This window comes from Piliocolobus tephrosceles, chromosome 6 (genome assembly GCF_002776525.5).
Source record: "Piliocolobus tephrosceles isolate RC106 chromosome 6, ASM277652v3, whole genome shotgun sequence".
NCBI lineage: Eukaryota > Metazoa > Chordata > Mammalia > Primates > Cercopithecidae > Piliocolobus > Piliocolobus tephrosceles.
In genome coordinates this window covers 60,239,791-60,253,746 of record NC_045439.1, presented here as the reverse complement: position 1 = coordinate 60,253,746, position 13,956 = coordinate 60,239,791, and the positions used below count along the sequence as shown (strand labels likewise).

The 13,956-nt window shown below is 33.9% G+C and overlaps 1 protein-coding gene across 2 annotated transcripts in view; it reads right to left on the bottom strand.

Moving 5' to 3' along the window:
- The window catches only part of MDGA2 (MAM domain containing glycosylphosphatidylinositol anchor 2), an 837,636-nt gene that overhangs the window by 249,488 nt on the left and 574,192 nt on the right, over positions 1-13,956 (bottom strand). For both annotated transcript variants that reach the window (XM_023222649.1, XM_023222650.1), the window contains exon 6: positions 10,581-10,850. In XM_023222649.1, coding sequence (XP_023078417.1) covers positions 10,581-10,850 — 270 coding nt within the window. The remainder of the gene's footprint in view (positions 1-10,580; positions 10,851-13,956) is intronic.

The following is a 13,956-nucleotide window of genomic DNA, read 5'->3' as shown; positions in this document are numbered from 1 at the left end:
TCCATTATCAAAGATAGAAGTTAAACATAGATATTTTTATTTTAAATAATTATCAACAGTTTCTACTACTTCATAAATAAGAAAATGAAGTAAGTTCAAAAAAACTAGTTAATGTCACCATTCTGGGCAGAAAATGAAAGAGACATTTTATTTCTGAATATGTAGAGACTCTCATTTTTCAAAGCCCAGCTAATTGGAACCATCCTCTGAGGAATTTTCTCTATCTCCCTAATCAGAATTAATTGTTTCTTCATCTGAGATTTGAACAGGACATTGCCTATGCTTCAATTGTGATGTTAGTTTATTCTTTTGCATGCTATATGGAGAGAATTGCTCTGATATCTTTGTCACATAAGCGTATGAACTCTATGGCCGCAAGGACTTTTCCCTTGTAGCAACTAACACAGATATAGCATAGAGGAGAAATTATTAAAATACCTATCATAGCATCACTTGCATTTATTTTCCTGGTTTAATATCCTGCATAAATAATCTATACATAATTTTTTAGAGTATAACTTCACTAGGAAATTAGTGTTATTCAATAATTATATGTTAATACATGTAAATCCATAAAGACATGTGCCCTCCTGCATTTGTAATGGGTATGGATCATGGAGCATTTTGCTCTCATAAAATTATAGACGGTTGGCTGGGTGAGGTGGCTCACACCTGTAATCCCAGCACTTTGGGAGGCCTAGGTGGGTGGATCACCTGAGATCAGGTATTTGAGACCAGCCTGGCTAATAGCATGAAACCCCATCTCTACAAAAAAAACACAAAAAATTAGCCAGGTGTGGTGGCGGGTGCCTGTAATCCCAGCTACTCAGAAGGTTGAGGCATGAGAATCACTTGAACTCGAGAGGCAGAGTCCATCTCAAAAATAATAATAATAATAATAATTATAATAATTATAGATAGAGCAAATCTATCTTAAAGCTTATGTACTGCAGTTTCTTAGTATCACAGAGAAGTAACCAAAGGCCTATTTACATATCCATGATGTGAAAGCTAATTTAAGGCAAAACCACAACCAGACCACATATACCTTGTCCGATACTTTCCTGCCTATAGATCATTTAGTCCAAACTAAATCTGGTAAGCCAGTGAATCTGGGAATTAAGTACCTCCCATAACAACGGTAAAAATGCTGAATTATGTTTTTCATATTAGTATTCATTGTCTTGGCACTGTTTTACAACTGTAGGGTATCAAAAAAACAAAACAAAACAAAACAAAACAAAAAAAACTACCAAGGGTCTCAAAGAAACTAATTAAAAAATTTTAGAAATGTTATTATTTGAATAAAATCCTCCTTTTCTGGACACTAACCAGTGCTGACTTTTAGAGCACTACTATCATTTTTAAAAGAAAACTGAAAGATTTTCTCTTGGCTAGAGTAAATATGACAAGGGAGACTCCATTTACTAAGTAGGAAAATTTAAAAGTTTTAATAAAATAACCATGTATAACTAAGCTGCCTGAATATCACTATTACATAAAAGGAATTATCAGATTTTTCAATATCTAGATAAAATTTTTTATTTGAAATTGTATTTATGATACTTCTTTATAAATTATTTTAATGAACAAGGATGTTAGATTTATTTTATTTACAAAAGGAAATTGAGCTACCCAAATTCAGATGAGAACTACTGAATGATAATTTTTAGATTTTACATGGCCTTGATTAATTTTTAAAAGATAATAATGAAACCATTTTTGAACTACAAAATAATATAATAAAATTCACTGTGGTGTTTTGGGGAGGTGTAATTACTACAGAATATTAAATTGGGAAAAGAGAAATAAGCACTTAATCTGCATGAATAATTGGGACACCTGCACACAGCAGACAGTTCTGCTTTTGGGGAATGTGAAGGCATTGGTTTTCTACAATTTTAGCCATCATCATTATAGTTTTAATAATGAAAGATTATGTAACAAAGCTATTGACTAAAAATTAAATTTGATGAATCTAAATGCTTGGGAAGAACTACACTGGCCCAGTAACTGGAAATTCACCACTAATTTATATTCAGAAATGCATATGGGCTAAATTTTATCAAATCATTCTGGGAAATTGCCAATTAACTCTGATTGACATTCCGATTAATAATTTAAGATATATACCTTTCAATAAAAACGGTGAACACACATTTGTAAGTATACGTTGTTTTTTCTTGCTTATGCTGAATGTTTCAGTTATGCAAATATTATGTTATGTAAATATTTGTCTTTAGTGATCCCATTGATCTCTTCCAGTAACTACAAATTCTTTAAAAGCTTTGTACAGTCATTTGTAAGAAAGCCAGTGAAAGTCAGTCATATCAAGTTCTTTAAAATATGATATTCAGAAAATCATAAACTGTAAACACTGTGTTAGTTAGAACTTGACATTAAGTAAGATTATGTCCACCATTACTGGAGGAAAAATACTGATTAACAAAAACAGAATTCCCTTCAATTCAAAGAGTCTGTATATATGGGAAAGAAAACAATGTTACTAAGAAAAATGTCTGAAGACTCAGTATTGTTGAGATTTTTCTCATGAGTATAAAAAGAAGGGATTCACAGGCCGGGCGCGGTGGCTCAAGCCTGTAATCCCAGCACTTTGGGAGGCCGAGACGGGCGGATCACGAGGTCAGGAGATCGAGACCATCCTGGCTAACACGGTGAAACCCCGTCTCTACTAAAAAATACAAAAACTAGCCGGGCGTGGTGGTGGGCGCCTGTAGTCCCAGCTACTCGGGAGGCTGAGGCAGGAGAATGGCGTAAACCCGGGAGGTGGAGCTTGCAGTGAGCTGAGATCCAGCCACTGTACTCCAGCCTGGGTGACAGCGAGACTCCGTCTCAAAAAAAAAAAAAAAAGAAGGGATTCACAATCTAGAAAGAATCCTTAGTACATCTTTGGCAATGCAAGAATAGAGGAAATAAAAAAGGACCATTATCAGTTCAAATATTTGGGAGAAAATTAAATATCTGTAAAAACTTGGCTAAAATTTGAATGGCTCCTTGGCTAAGAAAATGGCCCTGGAAACTTATTGTGTGGTCTTTGAATCCCAGCTCTATTATTTAAACAAAGCTTGCTTTGGGGAAGTTACCTAATGCTCTTTTTTTTTTCTTTCTTTTTTTTGGAGATGGAGTCTCATTCTGTCTCCCAGGCTGGAGTGCAGTGGGGCGATCTCAGCTCACTGCAGCCTCTGCCTCCTGGGTTCAAGCAATTCCCCTGCCTCAGCTTCCCAAGTAGTTGGGATTACAGGTACATGCTGCCACGCTGGGCTAATTTTTGTAATTTTTAGTAGAGACGGGGGTTTCCCCGTGTTGGCCAGGGTAGTCTTTTTTTTGTATTTTTTTTATTATACTTTAAGTTCTAGGGTACATATGAGCAACATGCAGGTTTGTTACACATGTATAGCACATATACACCATGGAATACTATGCAGCCATAAAAAAGGATGAGTTCATGTCCTTTGCAGGGACATGGATGAACCAGGATGGTCTTAATCTCCTGATCTTGTAATCCACCTGCTCAGCCTCCCAAAGTGCTGAGATTACAGGCATGAGCCACCACATGCGGCCTTCTGTTTTACTTTTGAAAAAAAAAATGGGAATAATAATTTTTTACCTCATAACTGTGTTGAGATGATTAAAAAGCTTATGCATATAGTGTTACTGGTAGCCAATAAGTGCTGGTACACAATAAGTGCTCAATCAATGTTATTTATTACTATTCTCTAAACATACTGGTACACTCAAATGTTAAAAACTTTTAATCGTAAAACTTTGGAATTGTAAGTCTTTCTGTAATAAGCATAAAGATAATTTAGAAATATCAGCAGTGCTAATATTTTACATGTTTTAGTCAAATACATTCAGAATAAACTATTTAATATTAAAATTCATATTTTAAAAAATAGTCTTTTCACGTTGATAAACTAGAATTAGTTAAATCATCACTTTTTGGAACAGAGTTATGATGTTCCTGGAGGTTATAGGATATTTCTGTGCAGTTAGGAAAGTGTAAATTCATGCCTCACTGAATACATATTGACTTCTTCCACAAAGGTTAACTCTATTTCAATATTGACATACTTCTTTACTTCTTTATATTAGGACTCTTAGATCCTAGCCAAAAAAAACAAAAAAACAAAAAAAAAAACGCTGAAATAATTCTAAAATTAATAAAGAGCACGTTTCATTGATTCTAAAATCATTTACAGTGTCATTTTGCAGAGGCCATGGGTTCAAAAATGGAAAAAGTAAAGGCCTAAATGAGTATCAAGGCATCATGGGAGCATGATGTGAAGAATATAGTTTATGAAGTATACTGTATACTACAGTGGCTTTAAAACGTGTCTGTTCCATAACAGGGTAGAGATATTTGACCCTTCCAGGCACTGAGTCAGACTTTGTCACTGCACTGAAGAATGAAATACAATAATGATACTGCATTTCTTCAGAAGCTACATTACAAAAACCCATGCAGTTCTTGGAACACTAGGTCTGGTAGTCTTATAGAAGTCTGGCTACCTTGAAGCTGCCATGTGAAGAAATCATGTAAAGAGAAAAGAATGAGAGAGAGACAAAGAGAAGAGACAGACTGCCCGGAGGAGCCCAGCTGTAGGAGCTTCTTAGTACAGGCACTAGATATTTGAATAAAAAAACATTGAAGATTACTGCAGACCTAACCACCCTCTAGCTGTAATTATATGGGATACCCTGAATTTTTTAGCTGAGCCTCTCAACTCCCAGATTTGTGAACAAAACAAATGATTATTATTGTTATAAGCTACTTTTTTGGGATGGTTTGTTACATAGCAATAAATAATTAGAACAATGTGGCCTTTCAAACAAGTTGGTCACATCACACAAATTATTTAATGATTGAGTATGCACATGGAATTTTCTAGTTTTACTTAACATCATTTAATACATACTTAGGCTATCAAAGAGTCATACCCAGAAAAGAAATCTAATATGAGCCAATGAACTTAAAAAAGAGATTCTCTCACTAAACACATGTTTATTGAACATTTACTATATGTTGGGTAATATTCTAGGCTCCAAGACTACATCACTAAATAAGACAACAAATAGACAAATTCTGTACCCCTATAGTCCTATTAAAAAGACAGATAATAAGTGAGGAAATATGGATAAAATAATTCCAGGTAGTGATGTGATAAGAAGCAATAAATCATGGTATGGAAATTAGAGATATGCTAATTTAAGATAGGGGAGTCAGAGAAGGTGTTTACCAGAAGGTAGTATTTGAAAAACAACATTCAAAGCATAAAGACCAATGTGTCTAGAGTAGAGCAACTAAAAATGGGAGGCATATGAAATGATGATGAGGAATTTTAATTCCATTTTGGGTGAGATGAAAAGCTATGGGAGGAATTTGATCAGGATAATGAGATTTTTAAAATTATTTCTGAGTGCATAATAAGAATTTTCCAGCCTTCAAGTCATTGGGTATGACCATGTGTCTGAGTTCCAGTCAATAGACTTCACTGGAACTGATGTGTACTTCCCATAAAAATCTCCCATGTGTGCTCATTCAAGCTCCGTCCCATCCCGATGACAGGGATGGAGGCAATACCCATAGTAACCTTAGCAGCCACTGACTGAAGATGGCAGAGACATGATCAGTCTTGATACCTGAATGACCACATGGAGCAACCCCAAGTACACTCAGCAGCATTATCAACTAGTAAACACTCTGTACGCTCCCATGAACAAAATCTGAAGTTCTTTTATTTTGAGAAATTACATGTATGGGTATATTTATTAACTTAGCGCAGGCTACTTTATCTAATATAGCAGGTGAATTTCTAAAAGAGGGGTACAGTGGAAAGAATAACAATAGAAAGCTATTTTAATCAACCAGGAGAGATACATCGATGATTTGGACATGTGTGGTAGCAGTGAACATGGAAAGGTAGGATCAGATTAAAAGTATATTTTGAAGACAGAACCAGAAAGACTTGCTGATAAATCACCTTCAAGAATGCCAGTTAGAAAATTTGAAAATTCCTCTAATCCTCCTACATTTTTGTAAAGCTAGATGATAGAATAGACTTTTACCGGCTCACTTTTACCTGAAAATAGAACACACAGAATTCCATAGTAAGTGCAAAACAGACCTCCCTCTTATATAGAATTTTTGGAGAAAGTGGAAGAAATCTCAAGCCATGATTCTTAGACTTTACAGACAATCAAAGGTAAAAGAGGAGTAAGAAACCAAATTTAATTAGAAAGATATCTTTAGAGAAAACTGTGAGATGCAACTTCTTCCAAACCCAAGCTGATGAAAGGAGACCTTGTCTGTTTCATCTCAGTCCTACTGAGCAGCTTTCCATGGGACCTGTCAGCTTTGAAATATTTTCCCTCCAATGTTGCCTGACTCATATCTGAAGAAACTAAAACCAGTGTGGCAAGAGAACAGAGGTAGTACACTGAAATTTATGTGCTCTCATAGTCTATTGGTAAGCATTTCCACCAGACAGATGTGAGTCTCACAGGGAAGGGACATGACCATGTCTTGGGCTCTGTTTAGTTGGCTGCTTAGAGGAAAAAGGAAGACGTCAGCAGAGAGGGGGTGGGGTAGAGTACAAGATGCTCAGGAAATGTGGCATATCCATGGACTCAGGGAAATGCCCAATCACTGGACACCTCTCTTTGATCTACATAGATACATATATTGTCTGGGTAGAGAAACTTTCTAAGGGTCTATTAACATGTCACCAAGGAATTGGGAAAGCTTTGTATAGAGATCTTCATAGCTTACTCTGAACTAGGGTGGTCAGAACCTAGCTATCAGACTGGGGTTGGGCTAAGTGGAGAGGTAGGTGGAGAGGTAACAGACAAAAAAGCCAACTGTGCTCCACCTCCTTATCTTACTTCAGGTCTCCAGGCCAAAGTGGACCCAAATTGGGGAGGGAAGAGAATTTTGCATTAAATCAGGTTTAGAGTTATTACTATTTTGGACCATGAATCCAAAACACTGAACTAAATGTGTTTGTAATTTGAATATACTACAGAACATTCAAAGAGGCCTCTGTACACTAAAATACAGTAATGTCTTGATATTTTGAATCATACATGTTCAACACAGTGGTTTAATTCATGACAGAAGAGAAATGTAGGCATTTCTAAATAGAATGAAGCATGAAAACAGAGACCTTTACATGGAAGTGTCATAGCTAACAGAAGTTTGGAAAGCATTGAGCTCAGGGCATGGCACATGTGGATAGGAGATCAATGTAACATTCCTTTCAGGTGTATTAGGCAACGGCTTCTCTCCTAACTTAGGAGAAATGTAGCTCAGTCACTGCAATTTTTAAAAAAACGATAAGAAAAGGCATTGGTGCTACATTAATAAATATTCTCCCAAAGTAGTAAACCATATGAGATTTGTATTCAGTATTTTACTTCTTATCTACATACAGTGTTATCTCCATTATTTACTTTACATGGTTCTCTATTTTTATAAAAGTAAAATAAAGAATTCAGAAATGTTTCTGGGAATTTTATTTGTATCAGCACTCTACACTCTTATTCTGTGCATGGACCTTCTTAAATGAGGATGGGAATTCCATGCACAAAATATCTTTGTGCTTACTCAGAAACCTGGTCCATGGATCCTGATTTAATTACAGAGAAGAATGAGAGGAGATAAACCTAGGTTTCTATATCTACTGTATCCATGACAGAGTTAATCTAAGACTCACAGAGGTCTATTCATTCAGAAGGCTTGAAAATAATTTCTTTGTGTAATAAAAAGAAAACTGTTTTCCTTAACTGAATTTATTGACTTCTGTGGACCAGAAATCAGATGCCTCATATTATTGTAGTGGTTTTTCTCCCCACAGTTTAATCTAGGATCCTTTAAAACCAAGGCTACTTCTATATTCAGTAACATTATATACAAACTTGATTTTATGAATTATGTGAATGCCACTGCTGAGAAGTCCCACTGGCAATATAATATGATTATGCAAATATACACATCAGACAAATTAAAGGCATAAAAAGAAATCATAAGATTGAAGAAATACATTTTTAAGGCCTTGTTGATTTCAGGTTCTTCATGTCAAAGTTGGAAACTTTCTTTTGTAAGGATACAGGTGAAACCTGTCAGGTGGGGTAGAGAGGAGAAAATCATTCTCTAGGCACATGTTTGCTGTTCACTGGGTTAGTCCCGTATCAAGGGTGTATAAGCCACACAGATATTTTATACTGGACATTTTGCCAGTTGTATGTGTGTTCAATATAGTTGCAAATGATCCCATTATGAAAATTAAATTCTATTCATCATTTTTCTCTAACAAGTTACTGTCCTTGATAAAATAATGGAATAAAAGATTCTGCATTATATCCATGGCACTTAAGGATAGATGTTGTAGTACTTTGATATTACACTTTCATCATTATACTTCAATACTTCAATGCTTTAATCATCATACTTCAATACTTTCATAATTACAGCAAGATTTGGTAGATTATTTTATGCCTACTTAAAGCAAACAAACAAAAAATAGAAATAAAACAAACACCGATGACAATACAATTTATCTATTTCTTTTAAAAAAAATGGGGTAGAGAGAGAACAGAATCTGGTTGCTCACTGACACAAGGCTTAAAATGAGCCCCATTTCTCAATACTAATATTTTTAAAAATAAAAGTTGGATACTTCCATTGTGAATTATTTGTTTTCTATATATTTCCATATACAATTCCTTTGTATTTCTATATTCAATAAAGGACTGTACACTCCTTTGAGGGCAGACGTTTAGTTACTGATCTTTGCAGTGACATTCATGCATTCCTTACATTTGCTGCGTCCTTAGCATATGGTAGTTGTGCAGTAGAAGTTTGTTAAACAATTGAAACAAAGAGCACATATTTCATTGATTCTAAAATCCATCTTTATTTTCATATTTTAACAATTTTGCAATCAGAATGCCTCTTACATTCAATAGTCTGTCATGGTTACTATTAATAATCATGACCTGACTTAAAAGAAAATCTCAGAGACAGTATTTCTCTATAATTTGGAATTATTAATGCTCTTAATGACACAAGAACAATATCCCATAGCAAAGCATCATCATCAATGACTTTGTAGTAAAAACTAATTTAGAAGTCGAGTTCTGAGTGTGAAGTGTTATGAATAATTTAATCAATTTATTTTGCTTTTATTGGCCTTTTTATGTAGGCTAATAAATGACATGTTTTAAAAGAAAATCTAAGTATAAACAAATTTAGAAGAGCTTTTTCAATAATCTTCTATCTCATAAGACATTATGGTAGTTTAACTGGCAGTATGTTTTATTTTGTATTGATATATAAAATAATTATACATGTTATAATTACTAAATATTGTATGGTATACAATTTTGTGGCAGATGGTATGCTATTCACAGTGTTTTGATTTACACTGTACCTTGAAATGTTTTGAATAGAGTATACTTTTGTCAAATAGCATATTTCTAATAATTTGCATAACAGATAACTAAAACCACCACAATCTATATTCACAAAATCACAAATGTTTATCTCTATACACTTGATTATGTTTTGCTTCCATCATAAGTAATTCTCATTTGCATGTTCAAAAGGTCATCGTCAGCATATGGATGTCTATTTTAACTTCAGAGGCATCATGTCCACCCTCCACTTCCAACCCAAGACCATACCAGGTGAAGTGAGACATGAAGAAGCATATCGTCTCTTTGTACATCTGCCTCAGAACTTCTTTCCATCTTCCAAAATGGAGGGAAAACATGCCTGTGTGGTGCCAGCATACTAGCTGGTAATGGCCACATTAGAACAGCATTGCTACTTTGACTTACTGACTTACATTTTGCTTCAGTTCCTCAAACAAGCATTGCGTGTTCTATCTCTGAATTTTCTGTCTTTTCTCAATTTCAATCTGTCAAAACACTACTCAACTTATAAGACCTAGTACAAACGTCATTAGATATTCCCTAATAACCTCAGCCAGAAGTGGCTATCCATTTGTTTAATTTCTATATCTTTTGTTTGTTCTTTTCGAACACCTTATCATATGACTATTGATAAATATTATTTTCACCATCTGACAGTGAAATCCTGAGTACAGGGTAATAATGTTTGATAGATCTCTATATAACCTCACAATTTAAAACCATGATTGTAATAGGGGCTTAATAAAAGTTTATTAAACTGATAAATTTACTGAATTCCTAAACTATGTTACAATCCATATATTTTACACAGTGAATGTTTTAAGCTGTATGCCACATTTTTTCTTTCAATTTTTTTAACTAACAACATATTATAAAAAGCATTTGATGGTATCACTAAGAATATGTTATGAAAGCTATTCAATGAAAATATGAAGCACTGTTACTAATCTTTAACCTGTTTAAGTTCCACTTATAATTACCCACCATTATGATTTATACATGATTTTCTCTGTATTTTAAAGATATATGCAATATTTGAAGAGGTAATTTTGTATCAAGCATTATTTGCTTTTTGAGAGCCTAACCTAGGAATCTATGTTGTAACATCCTCTCAGCAAACTTACCTCTCACAATGATATTGGTGGACTTTTTTGCAGGGTTTCCCACATTATTATTGGCAATGCAGCTGTAAGTACCAGCATCATCTGAGGTGATAGCAGGTATGGTCAAAGTTCCTCCATTCAAAACAGTCTTTTCAGGCAGAGTCCCAAAGGACCTGACCCAGGTGAGAGAAGGTGCAGGCTCTCCTCCTGTTGTAACACATACTAATGTTATGGCCTCTCCAGGATTTACAACTATAGGATCATCCACCAAGAGTTTAATTGACGGTGATGCTAAAAGACATAAACAAAAGAACATGCACCTATTTAGATATGCTACAACTAGAATTCAGCAGCATGCATTATATTGGTTCATTCAAGAAATTAAAATGAAATATAGTCCTCTGTTGCCAAAATCATACTGTATTACTCAAATTTAAACAAGATTTAATGGTTTCATATTTTAATTAAATGGTATTAACATGTAGAACTGTATTAAGAATCTTACACATAGAAAGGGGAAATAAAATTTATGTTTCCTGGATTATTGTTCTGAAATTGGAATAATAAGCATGATTAAGGTTTTAAAACAAAATATCCCTTTCTTTTTTAATGCTGACAATCATCTTCTGTTTTTATCATTCCCAGTACAGATACTGCAGATATACAGTCCTTGTATTTTCATGGTGAAGATGGTTAATCATTTATTTTTTGGATCATTCTGAGATGAAATGATAATTTTTTGCAATCTGAACACAACCAAGTGACAGATAAAGTCATGGATCACCCAGGCTTTTACCATTCAGTGAGCCTGATTTTTGTTCTCAAAAGAAAACATAAAATCATCTAATTCTGATGCAGTGTCCATACTTCATCTCTAACCTCTTCAACTTACAAAGGTCTAGGCAGTGAGCTCCTATAAACACTGCTTTAAAACTTACAAACAAACATTTGAGAGCTCAAACAGCCACTAAACCATGCTTGCCACTACTGTTTGGGTTATAATAATCCCTACTAAAAACAAGTCTTTTGTAATCTTTTAGGTTAAAAAATAAAAAGATAAACATTCATTCAATAGAAAAAGCTGTGTGCAGCCTTTTCATCAAACACTCCAAATAGAAACTGTACAAAAACTTCATTCACATATAGCACTTTTTTTTTCTGCTTACACTGCCGTGCTAGCCTAAATAATGCATCCCTAAATAAAAACAGGGGAAATACATTATAATTACATTTCAAATCACACATTCAGAAATATTTTGTCAATGTTACAGCTGTATTGTATGAAATCAATCTATATCAGAAATATTTAAACTGTTCAATTGTACTGTGTGATAAAATATATTAACTTCAGCTTAGAGTTGAGTGTTTTACTCAGAATAAAAGTTAGACTACTTGTGAAGTGAAGTTCAAAATTGTCTGCCTTGTTTGGAAAAAAAAAAAAAAAAGCCAGAAGAGGCAAGAAAATAATTCCACATTATAGTTCTATGGGAAAGGCATTAAGTGCCTGTATGACCCTTTAAACATCAATTTCATGTTGACTCTTCTAACATCACTTTATTTTTTTATTTTTTTATTTTTTTCTTTTTTTGCAGTGGCGTGATCTCAGCTCACTGCAAGCTCCACCTCCCGCCATTCTCCTGCCTCAGCCTCCCGAGTAGCTGGGACTACAGGCGCCCGCCACCTCACCCGGCTAGTTTTTGTGTATTTTTTAGTAGAGACGGGGTTTCACCCTGTTAGCCAGGATGGTCTCGATCTCCTGACCTCGTGATCCGCCCGTCTCGGCCTCCCAAAGTGCTGGGATTACAGGCTTGAGCCACCGCGCCCGGCCACATCACTTTAAATAATATGGAAATTTTTTAAATGTCATACTATTAGCCCTTCTGAAGAGTTAATATGAAATTATAAATATTTATGATTGAAAATCTGTTGGGAAATGCACATCATGAAAAAGTATGCAAAAGTTGCCATATTTTGGTGAAAAAAATCTCAAAGAGTTATTTAATGTTAAATTGATGGAGGATATTACTAATTAAATATTCTGAAATAAGACATTATACTTAATTATTAACGTATCGTCATGAAGGGGTAAAGAAAATCTCTATAGTCTGACTTAAAGTAAATAGCATAATCATATAAAATTATTTGATTAAAATATAACTATAGAGATCTCAACATTTATATCATATTAACAAAAATTTATTTCTTTTATATCGCATTTTAGTCTAATTAAAAGACCCAAGGCCTAAAGGCCATAAACAGCTTATATTTGGACTATGGACACACACAATGGTGACATTAAGTCAAGGAATATTTGCCCCTGAAATTGATTTGTATAGGATGAGTTGTTTTCTATTAGATATTATTTAACGAACAAAAGCTTAAGATAATTTCAAAGTTCAAAAATAATGCATATATAACAGATCACTATTTAACTATAATACATTTTAGAACTACCTTCACAACATTATTAAAAATGTTGTCTTCCAAATTTGACTTGAAAACATAGTATTGCTCAAGTTACTTTTATTGATGGTGGCACTTATTTTATCTGATTATACCTGAAACTAAAAATAGCCCAGGTAGACCACAAAACAGATAACAATTTCAAGACTTTAAAAACATTTATATATATTTTAATACCAAAATTTGCTAGCTTTAAATTTCAAAAAAAAAAAGTTGAAATCATTGTCATTTTGTTCTAGTATTTTACTTTTTATTTCATAAATATCAGCTTTTTAAAACTGTAAGGCTTTACTTAAGAACCAGAGACATTAGGATTTATCAAGCTTCAGTGTAAATCACGTCCTTGAGTAAAAACTGATATAGGGAAAACATAAACATATTTTTGTCTATTAAAATATTTTAAGGAAAATATCTCATATTGGATGAATCATTTGCTAATTTGGGGGTATACAAAGAGTAATGTAAAACATTCTAGGTTAGTCATTCTCTTTTTATAGGTTTCCATAGCTGCCCCTGTCAATTTTTTCTTCATAATACCTTGTATATTAGCCAGGCTACCACTATGACTCTTCAGCCAGATGAAAAGTGTCATGATTGCATTCTCTGAAGTATTATATAATGTGATAGCTAAGTGGTAAGTGTACAAATTCCAGAGCAAGGTACCTGGGTTCAAGTCTTGACTCTGCCATTTAATACCTGTGTGAACTTGACTCTGCCATTTAATACCTATGTGAACTTGAGTAAGTTCTTTGTCTTCAGTTGAGGGTCTCAATTTTCCATTGTTGAAATGGGGAAAATAATTGTAACTATCTTGCAGCATTTAGATAATTTAATATGCGTAATCTAAAGCCCTTTCAATAATAGCTGGTACAAAGGATGCACAAAGTGATAGATAGATAGATAGATAGATAGATAGATAGATAGATAGATAGAT